We start from the raw sequence: 19,169 nt of genomic DNA, 5'->3' as shown, positions 1-19,169 counted from the left end.
CTTTTGTAGGGACCCTGTCCTAAAGGCTCGGAGCGAGCAGTTGACCTGCACTGAAACAAACATGTGTAGGACAGGCTGTTAAATGAGAAATTATCATCTCCATTTCCAGTTAATCAATTTCCGTTCCATGTGTGTCTTATTCACTTAACCATACATACTGTAAATATAAACCCACATGGATCTAGGACAGACTAATTACACACTCACGTATGCTACATAGGCCTGCTCGTCATAGATAACTAGAGTGCTTCTTATGTAAAGTTTTCTAGACATCAAGAAATAACTGCTTTTTTGCTCCCAATTTTAACCTCAATGGTTTTAAATGACAACTGAATTCAAATGAGCACTGAAATACTCAGACTGTGCTCACAACAGATAGATTAGATACACAATAGATATACACTGCCCGGCCCCAAAAAAGTCGCTGTTTAGATTTAAATAGGCAAATGCTGAAGAGTCTATGATTGGATCATTGTGCAGTCTAGCATGCTATATGTTTGGCAGCACTTCTTCTAATTTGATCTTGACCAAAAATGTATGCACCTCTTGACGGAAGTAAAATCACAGCATTTCTTTCCATCAAGAGGAGCATACATTTTTGGTCAATATCTTGTATTGACAATGAGTCAAGCGCTCTGTAAATTTTACTCCAGTACATCCCAAAGACTTTCAATGAACTTAAGGTCTGGGCTCAGAGCTGCCAATTCATGTGTGAAAATGATTCTTAATGCTCTCTCCCAACCATTCTTTCACAATTTGAGTCTGATGAATCTTGGCTTTGCCATCCTAGAATATAGCCATGATACATCTTCCTACATGGTTGTTTGAGAAATGAAAAGCTACACACTCAATAAATTACGATTAGAAGAACTTTTGCCAAACATATAACATCTAGCGTTAGCGTCAGTTCTGGCAGGTCACGTCAGTCAAGCTTGCATCAGCTGACTCCCAGGTGACTTGCGTCTACCTATAGGAATACGACGCCTATTACGACATCTATATATAAGCTCCTCAGTATTATCAGCAGCTATTGCATTTCTCAGGAGCAAATTAAATGGCGAATTCGACAGGCAAACAGCATAATCTCACTAGGAATTGTGCAATCGGGAATTTAGCGAGAGGGATTTGTGGATTTCACCTCTCATTCACTGCATTGATCATAAGCCGATTGGAAATGACTGAGTTAAGGTTAGCATTGCTTCTCGCATCGCTGCAATTAGACATGGACTAGCAGTTCAGATGATCTGCACTCCCCGCATGAAGAAGCGTTTCAAGACAAGATCAAACATCCACGTTACAGCCGGCTATTTCACTCTCCTTCATCTCTGAATGTTTCCACGAAGCTAAGCTAAGTTCCTTTTAATGCTCATTGTTTTAAAGTTAACTCATGATGTTGTTAAAGCTATCACTCTTGCTTAGGCTTCTTGTCCTTCTCAGTAAAAATGTTTTTGCAAAGCTTTTGCGATCGTATTTGGCGATGTGCGTTACTATCTGTTGTCATTGGCAACCGGCTTGATCGCCGCACACGCTGGTCGGGGCGCTTTCGTTTGTATAGCAACATACACGCTGGTCGGATCGCCGTGTTTAGCGCTCTACGTCGCAGATTCAAGCAGCTTTGCAGTAGAGACAGAAAAACAAAGATTCATGGTGCAAACAGCTTTTCTGTTGTGGTGCAGCACATAGTAAACATCGTTTTTCTTAAAGCTATAGTGCCACTGGAAACGCTCGTTCTTAAAGGTCTAGTTGCTATTTAGAACAAGCTTATCTTAAGGCTATCTAAAAAATTGCTTGTTACCGAAGCTCTAGTGTCATTGCTGCATACTATAAGCACTACTGTGGTAAGTTTATTCAGGTACATGTTATCTTAAGCTGTTGTCTTAGACTTATGCTCTTTATGATATCCGATCATATCGCAACATTCTGTGATAAGTGAACAAACGTCTGTGGCTTGAAAACTTATCAGAGTATTGTAACATGCTTTTCTTTAAATACACAGAGGTTTCTTATTCAACCCTAACAATGTCGAACTTGATGGTCCTGTAAGGAGCGTGATATCATGGGAGTCGCCATCTTCTCTTTCGTAGCCAAAGGAATCGGCCCGACTGGAGCAGAAATCGTGCTCATGATGAGGAAGCACTGCATTTCATTTCATTTCTTAGCTGCACGCTGCATCGAACTCAGAGCTATTGCTGCAGGTTTATGCTTCCCCAACCTGACTACCACTAGTTTAATACTAGTCTGTGATTTACAACATGCTTGTTGTAACAGATTGCTGCCACTAGGGGTGTAAGCTTCCCCCAATAGGAGAGAGAAGAGAAAAAAAATATAAAAAAAATAAAAAAAAAAAAAAAAAAATAAAAATAAAATAATAATAATTTTATATTAGGCAATGGGTGTATGCTTCCCCGACTAGATTGCTGCTAACGGTGTAAGCATATATGATATATAAAAATCGCTAACTAAATGCGCTACAACGTGCTTGTTGTATCAGATTTGCTGCTGCTACGGGTGTAAGCTTCCCCATTTATTAAAAAAAAAAAAAAAAAAAAAATATTCAGGTCATTCAGGTAACTGCATTTTGAGGAAAAATGGCATTCAGATTTTCGCACTCAGTTTGTGTTGGGGGATATCAGCATATGGTTTGTTTTGGGGGTTTATTGCTGCTCTCCCTGCTCTTATCCATGCTAGGCTGCATGGATGCGCAGGGAGTTCTTGCCCAGAACAGAACCATACCGCCAATACAAACTCTATGCATTATCTATCATATTTGACGATAGTGGTCCTGACAGAAATCTAGCGTTAGCGTCAGTTCTGGCAGGTCACGTCAGTCAAGCTTGCATCAGCTGACTCCCAGGTGACTTGCGTCTACCTATAGGAATACGACGCCTATTACGGCATCTATATATAAGCTCCTCAGTATTATCAGCAGCTATTGCATTTCTCAGGAGCAAATTACCCTCCTCCATCCCCAGCTCCTCCTCTCTTCAGTCAGGATTGGCCTTATTATTTCCCCTGAATCAGACTAATTCTCGAAAATATGTATGTTAAAATCATGACATTTAATGATATCTGCATGTTGGTCCTGTTCTGTTTACCCTGGGGGGTTTATTGTTGCTCTCCCTGCTCTTATCCATGCTAGGCTGCATGGATGCGCAGGGAGTTCTTGCCCAGAACAGAACCATACCGCCAATACAAACTCTATGCATTATCTATCATATTTGACGATAGTGGTCCTGACAGAATTGCTAGAATAATAATTATTGCAGTGAGCACGTTTACATGCACACCAGTAAGCTTATAACTCACAAGCTTGTTGAAATAACCAGTTTTCCCCGTTTACATGCAAACCAGTAAACTGACAATGCAAGTAAACTGCGTTACATGACTTTATAAATAAATTGGGTTATTTCCCTGTAGTGACGTCAAAAATAATCATTTGCCTATTTCTGACTCTGAGTATGCCACATGTTATGTCAGTTGTGATGTTAAATAAAGCTTGCAACATGTCAGTGAGAAACTTAAGGCTCATATTATTCTCTCATGCAGTTATATATGCAGCGTTTTGACTGAACCAATTCTGCCGCATGAGAGATGAGAACACATTTTTACAGTTATCTGGGTCTTGAAAGAGTCTGCGTTTGCGATATATTTCCTTCGCTCTGTCTGGATACATTTCTGTCACGTATCACATATGCACACTTCAATTAAGCCGACAGAAAGCAGGTTAATGCATTTACATGCTGCGCAAAAACGGGGTAAGAGCCAAAAAACTACCTGTTCCGACCGGTTTATGCTTATGCCGTTTATGACCTTACTCCGATAAAAGAAAATGGGTTACTGCGTTTACATGACCATGTTCATTGTTGGCTTAATTAGCATAATCGGCTTAAGAACGTGCATGTAAACGCACTCACTAGTGTTCCAATCATAGACACGTACACATTTGTCTATTTAAATCTAAACAGTGACTTTTTTTGGCTGGGTAGTGTATACATAGATGCCTCATTGGCAGCTGTTTCTGTTGGCCGATATACGCAAGCCATCCGCCATATTGAAACGGTCCAAGCAGATTCATGAACATTTGAGAGCAAGTTGACTGTCTGCAACTGTAGTTAGACGCATGTATGAATATCTATATCTGCAATTGACTTCAGGAGATGTTAGTTTAGTTTTGCTAAACTAACACAATACAACAAGACGAAGGCAACAGCTAACATGGCATTAAAAAGTTATAGTAAAAGTAAAAACATTAAAAAAGTACCATAGTAAAATCCTGTAACATTGAGTTAATACATATAAAAACACAAACCACACATTCTCACCTGTGAAAGGTTATCCCATTTGTTTGTGAATATAAATCTCGGCAGTTTCACAATCAGAAGCTGTATAATGTTGTGGCATCATTTGATTCTTACTGTGAGTGATGACATGCTGATCATTCATAGATGGAGGGCGCACTGACGTGCCTGCCCTGGAGCTGTCGAATGTGGCATCTATGTATACATATATACATACATCTATGGCGTTTACTGCACTGCTTTTCAGGATGAGTGAGCAGTGTAGTGCGATTCACATATAGTGTAATTTGATTATGAACATAATCGGTCATAATCATAAGAGTCATAATAGCTCATAAGAGTGAATCAAACACATGCAGTGTGACCAGTGGAGTCTAATTTTCAACCGATAAAACGATAAGTTGTTGTTGGGTTTAGAGAATCAAAATTCCTAATGAATCATTCAGAGAAGTTACTAAATTGATGTAATTCACATACAGAATCACAAGTTATTACGTTTTTCATGTTTGTTTCAAAATGAACCAATAACTGTTAATGTGTCTTGCTGCATTTAAGGCTTGTGAGACTTGTGTAGTTATTGACTGGTTGTTTGACAGTGTGTAGTTTATTGTAGTGGTATAAAATTCAGTTAACATGCATTTAGAAAATAGGTTAATTCCATGCTGACTTTAGCAGAATTCCTGTCCAAACTAGAAATACCATCCAAACTAGAAACACATATACTTCTAAACATACACTAACCCACAAATAAACTGGTTTATTTACAGCTCACTGCATTTATACTCTCATCTTCTGTGTGTATCTATACATCTTCATGCCTGAAATTGTGTACACACAAACACAATTTAGCGACAAAGCCATTCTAATTGAGCTGTTCATGCAGGAGCTCATATTTAATGCATTTCACAGAGAAATTGAAGAGAGACTGGCAGAATATTTCTTCAGTCTTCTGCAGAATGCCCTGCTGGTGTTAACAAGCTTCAGGACTGCACTTATCTGCTGCCTCTTATTTTATATTCTGACTGAGAACAATCTTAATTCCATCAGATTGCCAGCAGGGGGATTTTTGAGGGATTTCATTGGTTTTGTCTGGAGTGTGTGTGGAAGTGATGGTGTTATGCATTTTGTTTGTTTGTTTTTCAGTTTAGCTTGGATGCCTTGGATTATATTCACTGAAGCTTTGGGTTCTTACTGAGTATTATGGGACATTTGCCATGGAGTTTATTGTTTTGTCTGTGGGCCAGTTTGATGGATTTAGCAAAACTTCAGACTCAAGTGTTTTTTACAAAGCAAATGAAGTGGGAGGGGAAAACAAAGGATGGACATTGGAACACAAAGACTTTCATACAGAGAAAGGCCATGTTTACACTTGGCATTAAAATGTGACCTATACCTGAATGTTGTCTGCATATGCACTTTAAAAAGACTTGTTCATAAAGATCAAGATATGTGACAAGAAGGTTATGAGAGAAACTGGCTTCGATGACAGCAAAAAATAAGGCATTTCAAGACAATGAAATGAAATGTTCAACCTTGTGATTGCAAGAATTTATTTTAAAAAATAAACCCCAGAATTTCTAATGAAGAGTTGCTATGCACCAGCTCCATTCTAGACTAGATTTTAAATTTAAATTGTGCATGGGCAAAACAGATTAAATCAGTTAGCTGAATATAGAAACTGCTTGATGGGAGTAAACGTGCTGTGTTTTGATTGGGTGATGATCAAATCGGCTTGATTGGATCATAAGTTTCAATCTTATTGCAAGTTGTAAACATGAAGATGTGGAAGATAAAGATGTAGAGAAAAGTAGCTTTAGATTTTTTTCCTGTCATTACAGTTCAGAGATAAAGAAGGTGAGAGAGAGTTTTCTTCCTCTATTAATGTGATGGGGTTGATGAAAGGTTAAAAATAAGGAATGAAGTAAAAACAACAAGCCAGATCAATAAAAATGATGTAACATGAATTAATGAGAAATTTTTAGTTCCCTTTTTTGTTTTATTTAATTGCCTGTGTTGCCATGACAACTGTTCACTGTTGACTCAAAATTCCTAAAGAGTACAGCAAGGATTTACCCCTTCACTCTCTCATTCACTTACGGCGACTCACTCACTCACTCACTCACTCACTGTCATTCACTCGCACACTAAACCACACTATTTATACTACGAAATAGCATAAAATAGTGCATAAATATGCAAATTGGTATGCACAACTCGCTCACTGACTTGCTATTAACTCACTCACACACACATTCACTTGTCTACTGAATCACTCTCTAACTGATTTACTCACTTGTTGACTCATTCGCGCACACAATCACTCGCTCAGTGACAATATCATTGTCTCGCTTACTGACTCAATCATTTAATAACTCATTAAGAGACTAATTCGCTCACTCACCCGCAGACTCACTCACACACTGACTCATTTGCTCACTGATTCACTTACTTATTCGTTCATCACTGACTCGCTCGCTCACTGATTCACTCATTAACTGATTCACTCACTAAGTTGCTTGCTCACTCACAGATTCTTTCACTTGCATGCTAACTAATTCACTCACTGACTCATTTGCTCACTCACTTTCTTATTCACTCACTGACTAATTCAGTCATAGGCTGACTCACTCGCTCACTAATTCACTCACTGGGCCCTATCATACACCTGGCACAATGCGGCTCCAGGCACAACACAAGTGTTTTTTGCTAGTTTCAGCCTGATGCAGTTATCATTTTCACGTCCTGCACTACGTTGTTTAAATAGCAAATGCATTTGCACCCATTTGTGCGCCCAGGGGCGTGCTTGTCTGAAAACGAGGTGTGTTCAGGCGCATTGTCGGCGCGTTGCTATTTTGAAGCAACTGAAATAGACTGCACCATTGACCAACAAAAACCTGGTCTAACGCAATATTTGTTTTGTTATTTAAAGAGCACGTTAGTAATATGGGCCTATATGCGGGTGCACAACGCACGTACTCTCTGCTTATTATACACACAGGGATGCGCAGCAGCACACTAACATGCCAAATATTAAAAAGAAAAGGATTACTGTGTTTTACAATGTTTTGGTGGAATCCGGCTTGTCCCATTGATACGTTTCCTCACTAGAGAAGCGTTCAGTTTTTCTGCTTGCTAATTCTGCTGTGTAAATAGCAAATCCACCATGGCGTGAGCACAACTGGCTTTTAAAGGGGGGGTATCACACACAGTTTCTGCCAATCTCATGTTAATCTTGAGTACCTATAGAATAGTAGTGCATCCTTCATATCTCCAAAAAGTTTTAAGTTTAATCATATGTATAAAAGATACATACGCTGTACCGAGTATTTCCGAAACAGCCAAGCGCCTGGAGGCGTGTCCTGTAAGTGGAGCTAGAGTCATGAGTACACGCAGCTTTTGTGTAGAGATTGCCTACAAGCTATCAATGGTCAGCCAAACAACTGTATTTAAACACACAATACACCATCGCATTATTCATGGTTAACTTTTGAATCACTATAAAGAATATAGCGTATGAATGATGAATAATGAATTTATTAATTCACTACGTTCATGTTATTTACATTATATGCACTATTGCCAACAAAACAGTCATTTGAAGCAGTTTTACTCACCACCTACGGTTCCGACTCATGACTGGGATCATTATCACTGTGACCGCTCCATCTTTCAATTTCAAACGATCTGTAAATCCAGCGTAGAACTGGGCCTTGTTTATAAAACCAGAAGCGCCGATCCTGAGGGCTCGAGCAGCCACGGAAAAACATGAGATATTCTTCATTCATTTTAACCAATAAAAAAGTGATTGCAACTATCAGTTTCTATGGTTATTTTAATGACAAATATCGTGAGCGCATCAATGTAATGCGTGATAACAAATCTCTCAGCTCCTCTGAACACTGGGTTCTTTGGGAAGCAAGGTTATTTTTCCCTCACAACCAAAAACACTTTTTTTGGTGAAATTGTTGATTTTGTGCAGTCCTGTGACCTGTGCAGCGCTGCCGACGACTTCCGTAAACCCGAACGTGCGTTGATAGGCATGCTCTTGCGCTCTCGCTCTGGTCGACATGTGCGCACGTGCCCTTCCGGGAGAAGTGCCCATACAAGGAATTCCGCCCCTGTTTACGTCACTCAGGCTGATGCTTGAAAATAAGTCAGAATCCTGTGACGATTTGGAAGAGAATTTTTGGAACAGAAATACTGTCATACGTCAACTCTTGTTTTGAAACTTTGGCCATGTTTAGCATGAGAATCCAACTCTTTAACAGTGTAAATAATTCAGAATACATGAAATAGCATTATACCCCCCCTTTAAAGGGAATGGGAGATCGTCTGGGAGACTCTGAATGGTTTTTCGCGTTACGTCCAAAACATACCCATTAATCATAAAGAGAATTGGGACAACCCTTTTAGACCATGAGCCTGGTGTGCTGACCAATTTTCCTGTCGTTAAACTAGCAAAAGTGGAATCGGACATGCACTAAGTGCACTTAACGCGTGTGCTTTAGACCAGTGGTTCTCTACTCCAGTCCTCGGGACCCACTGCTCTGAAGATTTTGTATGTCTCCCTTATTTAACGCACCTGATTCAGATCATCAACTCTCAAGGAGAGAGCTCCATGAACTGAACTGAGTGTGTCAGATAAGAGAGACATACAAAATGTGCAGAGCAGTGGGTCCCGAGGACTGGAGTTGAGAACCACTGCTTTAGACCATGTGCTAAGATCGTTAAAATTGGGCCCACTGACTCATTTGCTCACTCACTTATTCTCTCACAGACTAGTTCACTTGCATGCTGACTCACTCGCTCACTAATTCACTCACTGACTCATTTGCTCACTAATTCACTCACTGATTAACTCGCTCACTCACTTATTCACTCAGACTAATTCACTTGCACACTGACTCACTTCCTCACTTATTTACTCACTGACTCATTTGCTCACTTACACACACTCATTCACTGACTCACTCATTCACTGACTCAATCACTCACAGACTCATTCACTCATCCACTGACTCATTAATTGACTTACAGATTCATTCAATGACTCTCACTCACTCCCTCACTTACAAGTTCACTCTTGTAGTGAGCTTGTTTTTTATATAGCTTTGTTTTTTAAGACTGAATCATTATCAGTATCTTAGTTCCAACCATATTTCTTTTCTTCCCTCCCTCTTTGATCTAATATCAGATTAATTGAAGGAGGGGATGACCCCAGTGGTTTTCCCAATATTGTGCTTTTGCTCAATGAGCAAACAGAATGCTTGATGTAGTGCATGAAAGGCCATGTTTGTGCGAATGCTTCTCTAATGTATTCCGAACAGACAATCTGCCATCTGCTTTATTGTCTGAAAAATCTATAAACAGCAAAGCGGATCCTCATAATAACAAGTTTTATTTGAACTTGTCTTGTTTATTATACTTTCATACACTCAGTTAAATCAGTTTCATCAGTTCATAACATACAGCATTCTCTAGATGTCACTAAAGCAGTGAGTGAAGTCTGAGCACATCTGGAGCTCTGACATACTGCCGGTAATGATCGAACAACGATGTGTGCTAATAACCATAGTGATACTTTTCCTTTTATACTCTATGCTAGTGTCTATTCTTCATATTTTTACCCGTTCACTGTCTTTCACATCAGTGTATTCTGGGTCATATCTGTAGGTGAACGGTCACCATAGCAGCCGCTTGAGAGCTGATTATAATCACGCATGTCACCACAAACACGTCTGATCAAAAAGACACTGATTACGTCTCTCTCCCCACCCCCACCCCCACCTCTTCTCTTCACCATCTGTCCTTTCTTCCAGCCCCTCCTTATGGTACTCTTGTTATAACCTGCCTATTTGATGTTGCATCATAAAGGGGCATAGCAGAATAAAGTTGATTTGAATTCAGCTGAAAACAAGTATTGTGCAGAATCATCTAACTGCAGGGTAAAAGAAAGTAGCTTTAGTGAAAGGATTAGAAAGAGACAGGGAGGTCAAGGAGGTCTGTAGTATCTGTAGAAAGTCAGCAAGTATTTCCATTCATTATCTTTATTCTTTTGGGCCAATTGCATGAATGTCATGTGATTAATCACTATGGAGCCACAGGAAAATTATGTCTTGACACAAGAATTTTATATATACAGTATTGATCTTTTTATTTAGCAAGGGCTCATTAATTTGATCAAAATGACAGTAGATACATTTATAATGTTACAAATTCCTATTCCAAATAAATACTGTCCTTTTGAACTTTCTATTCGTCAAAGAATCCTGAAAACTGTATCATGGTTACCACAAAAATATTAATCAGTGATTAATCAATGACTGTTTTCAACATTGATAATAAGAAATGTTTCTTGAGCACCAAATCAGCATATTTAGGAGGATTTCTGAAGGATCATGTAACACTGAAGACTGGAGGAATGGCTGCTGAAAATATAGCTTTGCCATCAAAGGAATATAAAATATATAAAAGTATTAAAATATTTAATATATATAAAGGTCCATTGTAGCCTGACTGGGTTCAGAAAAGTTTAGATGGTATTTTCTTTTCATCTTCTGTACAATGCATTTTAAAGTAGTTTTAGCGCACAGCGCTGCTTTGTTTACAGCGGTAACCATGGAAGCGCTGTATTGCCGCTGTAGCGCCACCTGCTGTCAAGACAGTGAATTTGTGTTCTCATGCAGCCTGTCTGAAGTTTTATGTAGCATAATTCCACAAAGCTAAAGTCTGAACATTCTGTTTTTGCTTCAAATGTTAAAAATTATCTAATTTAAATTAAAAACTGCTCATGCTGCATGTATGCAGCATCTTTGTTGGGATCGTGATTACAATGCAGTGGTTGCCTCTAATTTTAAATTACTACAGATAGTTCAGCCTGTAATAGAGCAAATAAATGTCTTGTTCATGTACTCACTTGAAGAGATTTCTTTTATTTGTATTATTTATTTATTGATTTATTTGATATAGGATTTGTTTTAAAATTTCAATTTAGTTTTGTTATAAAGATATTTCAATTTCACAAAGAAATATGCAGAGTTTTGTCTGAGAAATAATAAAAAGACATTTCTCAATTAAATCTCATTTTGTTAAAAAAAAATTGTGAGAAAATCAAATCGTGAAACCAGTATTGTGAATCGTATCGAATTGTGAGTTGAGTGAATCGTTACATCCGTAGTCCATTGTCTTTTGTCAGTATAGAGTAGTAATGTATACAGCTCAAACAGATGTTACTTTCAAACCAAGCATCTTTCTGTTTGTTGGCATGGATGAAATGGACGAAATGAACGAAATCTGGGTGGGAAAAAATATAACCATGGTTCCCTGAGAAGGGGAACGAGACACTCCATCCATTTTCCCCATTCGAAAGGGAAACTTTGCTGAGCAAGGGGTGACTGAACCTTAAAAGGGTCATGACATGGATTTTTTTTTTTTATTATTATATAATATGTTCCTTGAGTTTCACTTATAATGTTAATAAAGTTTTTTGCAAAAAAAAAAAAAAAAAAAAGAAAAAAAAAAGAAATTAAATGCATTTTTAAGGGATGGCTAAACGACCACTATTATTGGCTAACGTCATTGCAGGAAAAAGTAAAAACACCCACTGGCTACTGCATGTGATTAGGTGTTTTGAAAATATTATCCATATAAAACTGTTATTTACAGACCAAGCATTTGTTTAATTATGGTTTGCTATATTACTGCTGTCAGATCCAATACAACTGATTGCTTCAGCTGTCAACAAACGTTTCTTTGCGAACTTTCCATTACACTGTCCCTAGTTTACGAAATAATCTGTAGATCACGTGATTATAATGGGTTCTATTTGCTTTTGACACAACGCAATGCTTGCACCTGATGTAGGTAATTGTCAGCCGTTAAGTAACTGAACGCCAGTGGGTGGGGCCAATGGTGTGATGATATAAAACTATTCGGCAATGTTTTGCTCTAGAGGCAGGTATATGCAATTGTATTTGGGCATATGACATAACAAATTCCACAGTATCCAAATGAGCCATATTTGGAGCTTATTTAAATAAGTTCTTTGTTTATAATGAGGAGGACATTTTAAGATATAAATCTTGCAGGATGTTTAAATGGTATAAAGACCTCTTTTGTCAAAAGATCAAGGCAAATTTGATTTCACATGTCATGACTCCTTTAAGTCCTTATAGTTTTTAAATTAGTTATTTTAACAATCTATAATCTATAATATACATAATTTGATTTATTGTATAAATATACATTACACATTTTATATACATGTCAGAGTATATTTATTTAAATGATGAAATCCTTGGAAGTTCATTTATGAGTTTATTTTAAAACATAATTTTGAATAAATCAGTTAATGTCACATTAGTGCATATCAGAAGATCAGCAGTACTGAGGTGTTTTTTTTTTTGTTTTTTTTACATACTCTCATAAGTTTCCATTTTGCCACAATGACAGTAGGCACATGTGTATCCACGTGAATCAGATCAATTCTTGCCTTCTGGTGGTATCAATTTGTACATGACATTCAGGCTTGATAAATCGTTGTGGGTGCAATTAAATCTATAAGCATTAACATCGGCATGTATTATGTGCATGTATGAAGGAACGCTCTATATTACATATTCAACACTCAAAAACAAAAATGCTTTTTTTTTTACTTCACATTCTAGAATTTATTTGTTCATTTTTTTCATTCATTGATTTATTCAGTTTCTTATTCATCCACATGTTTGTCATTGGTTCATTCATTTTTTTCTCTCTCTCCTCCTATCAGTAGTGGTTTAGCTGACATCGCTTTGAACCCTGTTCTCATGGTCATGTTAGTCGGTTAAGATTAAAAAGCATCAAATCCTCCTGGCACGATTGACATGGGGTGTTTAGGGATGAGGGAAGGATGGATGAATGGAAAAAGGGTAGGAGCTGAGTGAATTAATTTAGTCAAATCAGCATCACAGTAGTTTGAAAGTCTGTTTGTGTAAAGCGTGTAAAAGTGTGGATTTGTCTATGTAAATGTAGTAAATATTGTAATATGTCAGAGTAAGTTTACAAAGCTATGTTTGAAATTATATTTGTGTGTGTATACTTGTGTTTGTGTTGTTTGTGTGGGTGAGCGTCTGCTTTTGGCAAGCTCGTTGCAATGTGGGATTAGTAGGCAACGCTAAATTGTAGGGAGAAATTGGATCAGATTACAGTGAATTTTGGCACTGGATTATCTCCAATCCCTTCAGTGTATCCGAGTAGCCTGAATGAGTGTTTATGAAAGACATTGTGAGAGAGAAGACACCATGAAAAAAGAAGAGAGTTGCAAACTTTAGAAGAAGCAGGTTTTGTATCTTGGATCTCCTTCTTCTGATTTTGTCTTCTATGTTTAATGTGAAAGTGTTTTCATCTCATCTAATATATCTATCTCTATATCTCATACACATCTCCTGCTCCATGTGTTGTGTTTTGGGCTGGAATCAAGAGCAGCGGTCCTGCTGATTTCATGGCTTTTACCAGAAGCTTCCTTCAACTGGCATCACACTGTTCAGCAGAATTAACCAATCGCCTGAGGGTTTTTTTCCTACAAGCTTGAGAGATTTAAAGAGGGAAAGTTTGGGCTTTTTAAACTAAATCTCTGCTCATCATGTTGGGTTCAAGCTGTCATTCCTCTGGGAGCTCAAGCAGAAGCCCCTGGGGATTCCAGCACATGTAAATAAAGTTCTCAAACTTACTCATCTTCTCAAAATTTCCATACCAAAATCTCTGACAATGTTACCGGTATTTCTAGTGTCTAACAGAAAGCATCTTTTGATTATTGCATACTGTGGAGCTGATGTGCTGGGTCTTTGTGCCGTGTCTTAACTTGACAACCAATTTTACTGGATTCCTTCCAAAGAACCATGCAGCTTGAAGTACAGTAGAGCAGGGATGGGCAACTACAGTCCTGGAAGGCAACTGCCCTGAGGGTTTAATTATATCCCTAATCAAACACCTAAAAAATCTAACCTAAAGGTAATGATACATGGGGAAACTTTTTGAGCAATGTTGCTGAGCGATGTTGCTTGGTCACTTTCCCATGGGGAATGGGCAAAAAAATCTGGATACTTTGAGAATGGGCAACAAATTTTGATCTGAAGTATCCAGATAGAATTTTTTTGCCCATTCCCCATGGGAAAGTGCCCAAGCAACACTGCTCGGCAACATTGCTCAAAAAGTTGCCCCATGTATCATCACCTTAAGTCTTGCAAATTACAGGCAGGTTTGTTTGATTAGGGATAGAACTAAACTCTGCAAGACATAAGTTGCCCATCCCTGAACTAGATGCTTTAATATCTACCTAATGTTTAGTAGAGCACACAAGAGAGGTCCAAAACTGGTTTAAAGAGGTTTAAAGTGGTCCATAAACAACATGTGCTCACACGTTAAATGTATTTTCATGCTAACACAACAACTCTGCAACATTTTTCATAGGTGGGCTATGAGAATGCAGGCACAGTGGAGTTCCTGGTGGACAAACATGGAAAGCACTACTTCATCGAGGTCAACTCCCGCCTACAGGTGGAACATACGGTTACTGAAGAGATCACTGAGTGAGTGAAAAACTATACAGTTGCCTTTACAAGATGCACAGGAAATAAACTCACAGAAATGTGGAGGCTTTTATTGTAAGATTTATAGCTTGTTTGAGCTATTTTCCAAAATGTTAACGTGGCATATGCTGAGAATTAAATGAATAGCAAATCAAAATACATCACAGATTTTTGTTTGCGTGTACATAATCCATTCATTTCTCTGATTCTGTATGTCTGGAGGATATTACATTTACATTTATTACATATTCTGTCCAGATGCTTTCTTATCAAAGAAACTACTAAGAAAGCACAAACATCATGTACACTGCAATTACTTAAACAGTCAAACACTGAAGAGCACTTGTGTGCAAATATACAAAAGCTACAGTAATTGCATTCACACACTGTGGTAGCACTCATAGCCTGCTAGACAATCTAACTGAAACCAGCTTCTGATAGCTAAATTTACATGGTTTCTTGCTAGTACAAACTTCTCAATTATTGAACAATTGGACTGCCAGCTGGTTGACCTGCATTCAAACTGGTAGATCAGTGGTTTTCAACCAAGGGGCCGGGGCCCCAGTAGGAGATCTCAGCAAATTTTCAAGAGGCCTTAAGATATAAAAAGTAAATTAATAAATAAACAATAATAATAATAAAATAAGCTCAAAAACAACAAGAACAAAATCAGATATTTCTTATTATATGTCATGTAGCTAATTTTTTAACAGATAATAAGAGTAGTATACTAAAATAAGTTTTGAAAAACAAAATAGGGCTGGGAACCTTCAAATATTGTTGTGGACAATGGGAAGCTTGCGCAGTTTTGAGCAATCTTTCACCACAAGTTACAACCCATGTAAACATCTTTGTATTCTTTCATGCTAGAGTTGTACAAATGATGGTACATTCAAACCTTTTCGCACAATCTCTTGTCTATGTAGGCCTCCATTGTCGCCGTAGCTTGCATGCATTCCGGTCTGTTCTGTTTATGAAGTTTTTCATCAGCTACCTTGTGAATCGATGCCCCCAGGGCACGGTTGTGGATAAGCTGATGACTGAAAAAAAAAAAATTAAACACGCATGTGTGACCTGTGCATACGTGTGGGTACAAAAATTCTGGCGGTGCGCATACAGTATGTGTGTACTCTTCTGATGACGAAATTTGCATCACGCACACTGTGCGCTGACCCTCATGTACGCATAAAAAGTGAAGTATACTTTGGGCTTCAAGCTATGACCTGTTTTTGTTTTTTTCACTGTTGAGTCAAATCAACAAATCTAGTAGTACTAGTACTACTGTATATACAGTATATGCAGTACTAATGTAATGGTAGTTAGCGAAGAGAGAGTAATACTAGTTACTGTAATTGAATCCTAGAAAAGATTTTGCTTGTAATAGATCAGTGAAATGGTGCCCAAAAACTAATGATGAGTCGACTGCTGTGACTGGTTATTTGAAGTATGTGCCCCATTGATTCCACAATAATGTGTTGGCCAGAATAATAACAGCATGTGAGAACATGCAAATTTGCATTGATTTGTGTGTGTGTGAGTGTGTTTGCAGTCTGTCAGTGTATAGTGTCTAAATGTTTGTCTGCCGCCCCACCTTCATAAGTTGGTCAAGGAGAGAGAGGCATGATAGGAAGAGAGAATGAGAGAGAACGCGTTAGGAACAGCATGTGTATGAGAGAGAGGAAGGAAGAGGAGAGAGGCGTTATAAATAGCTCTCACCTCCCCTGATAACCTATGAGCTGCTCCATAATGACATAGAGATGAGCCTGATCTCATCACATACACGCGCACACACACATACACACATGCTGACAAGCATGCAGACATTAACGCACTGATGAGTCAAATGATTGATAGCGCTCCTTTCATTCTTCCTCTACACGCATACGCACACACACACACACAAACACATCTTTGTGTTTTCCAGCACAAGTTCCTCACCACAGAAATGGAGACTCATGCATTATAGATATCAGAGTTGTCAAGTGTAGTTGACAGTGCTGCTCTGAATTGGCTCTCATTGCGTGTGCTGCCATCTTAGATTTGCAAAGGATTTACTGAAATATATTATAATAATTAGTCTGTCATATGGATATTATACTGCCTCTTTTATGTGGGAAAATATGCATGGTTTGCAATGCAGTCATATTTATATGTGTATATTTTTCCTCTCAAAACGTGTGTGTGTGTGTGTGTGAAAGATTAGTAATATTTTCCATTTTATACACTAATGTCATCCACTCGGTGGTTTCTGTTTGTTTAATGTCACCACGTGTGTATCTGTGGTTTTGATTTGATACAAACACTGTAATTTCCTTTTCACATGCTTATAATGGAAAAAATGGAAATGTGGTCTCAGTTGTTTGATGTCTTTTATTTACTTTACAGTACACATACTATCCATCTGTTTTCTAGTTATATGTTCATTTGTTGTGTATGTACATTTCTTCCTCAGAGTTCCTGTTTTTATCTTTCATAAAATGAGCTATAAAATGAATGTGGATAGTGTAGACCAGATCATTTGGTCTTAGAAGAATTTGAATGCTTATCATCAATACCAATAAACTGAGAGCTCTAGTTTGAGTTTGTACTCAAATATCTGGCTTCTGATCACAGACTTTGATGCCTTGGCGAATCTCAGCACAGTTTGAGACATTGAGATCTTTTCTGAAACTGAGAATGTAAGAGAATACTGGGGTATTTTTCTCAGGATCAAGCTGCTGGAAGCAGGAGACTTAAGTGAAAATCTCTATTTGCTCTACATTTAAACTTATTAATCAGTCTAGGGGAAACCATTGAAATGTCTTGTTTGTAATTAAGCACAATTAAAGGTGCCCTAGATTCAAAAATTGAATTTACCTCGGCATAGTTAAATAACAAGAGTTCAGTACATGGAAAAGACATACAGTGAGTCTCCAACTCCATTGTTTCCTCCTTCTTATATAAATCTCATTTGTTTAAAAGACCTCTGAAGAACAGGTGAATCTCAACATAACACCGACTGTTACGTAACAGTCGGGGTGTACGCCCCCAATATTTGCATATGCCAGCCCATGATTGAGTCATTACACAAGGGCAGCCAGTATTAACGTCTGGATGAAAGGCATTAGACAAGGGCAGAACGTCTGGATGTGCACAGCTAGGTAAGCAAGCAAGGACAATAGCAAAAAATGGCAGATGGAGCAATAATAACTGACATGATTCATGATAACATGATATTTTTAGTGATATTTGTAAATTGTCTTTCTAAATGTTTCTTTAGCACGTTGCTAATGTACTGTTAAATGTGATTAAAGTTACCATCGTTTCTTACTGTATTCACGGAGACAAGAGCCGTCGCTACTTTAATTTTTAAACGCTTGCAGTCTGTATAATTCATAAACACAACTTCATTCTTCATAAATCTCTCCAACAGTGTAGCATTAGCCGTTTGCCACGGAGCATAGTATGTAAACATCAAAATAAACATTGTACTTACGCGATTAGACATGCTGCATGACGAACACTTTGTAAAGATCCATTTTGAGGGTTATATTAGCTGTTTGAACTTTTTTTATGTTGTTTAAGGCAAGCGCGAGCTCTTGGGGCGTGGAGCACAGGATTTAAAGGGCCACACACCCTGAATCGGCTCATTTCTAATTATGCCCCAAAATAGGCAGTTAAAAAAATGAATTAAAAAAAATCTATGGGGTATTTTGAGCTGAAATTTCACAGACACATTCAGGGGACACCTTAGACTTACATTACATCTTTTAAAAAAAAGTTCTAGGGCACCTTTAAGCACTTTTCCACCTAATTTCCATTACTGTAATACTGAGAATCAGTAATGAAAATGGCCCTGTCCAGACAAATATTTGTCTAATAAAAATGAGCATAAATTAAATTCAGAAAAACAAACCAAAATGTATAAATATTGAATAGTTGAAATGATTGATCATTATTTCTTCTAAAATTATAGTACTGAGAATTAATTGTCATGAAAACATTCTTGTTGGTCCTAATAAGCTTCATATTGTATTGTAAAATCACAATTCTTGTGATTTTGGAGTGAAATATGGCCAAGGTTTTTGTACTTATGTTTGTGGATGTATACAGTATGTTGTGTGTCCAGGTGGATATGTGTGTTCAATGTAGTCCACCACATATTGAGTAATGACCATTCAACAAAGTCTCTAAATTGCTGCAGTAGATCTTTATTTTGGGTTGCATTGTTAGAGACAGAGGGAGAGGACACATAAACAAAGAGAAACTGCAAACGAAGCTGAGAAATAGAAAGGCTAAAGTCTGAAGTGAGCTAGGGTTTTGG

General features: G+C 37.9%; 1 protein-coding gene across 3 annotated transcripts in view; it reads left to right on the top strand.

The window, feature by feature from the left end:
• pcxb (pyruvate carboxylase b) overlaps positions 1 to 19,169 on the top strand; it is a 256,057-nt gene that overhangs the window by 32,748 nt on the left and 204,140 nt on the right. For all 3 annotated transcript variants that reach the window (XM_048185986.1, XM_048185985.1, XM_048185987.1), the window contains one exon: positions 14,748 to 14,866. In XM_048185986.1, the coding sequence (XP_048041943.1) occupies positions 14,748 to 14,866 (119 nt within the window). The remainder of the gene's footprint in view (positions 1 to 14,747; positions 14,867 to 19,169) is intronic.

Source organism: Megalobrama amblycephala, linkage group LG3 (assembly GCF_018812025.1).
Source record: "Megalobrama amblycephala isolate DHTTF-2021 linkage group LG3, ASM1881202v1, whole genome shotgun sequence".
Lineage (NCBI taxonomy): Eukaryota > Metazoa > Chordata > Actinopteri > Cypriniformes > Xenocyprididae > Megalobrama > Megalobrama amblycephala.
This window is presented reverse-complemented; position numbering and strand designations above follow the sequence as displayed.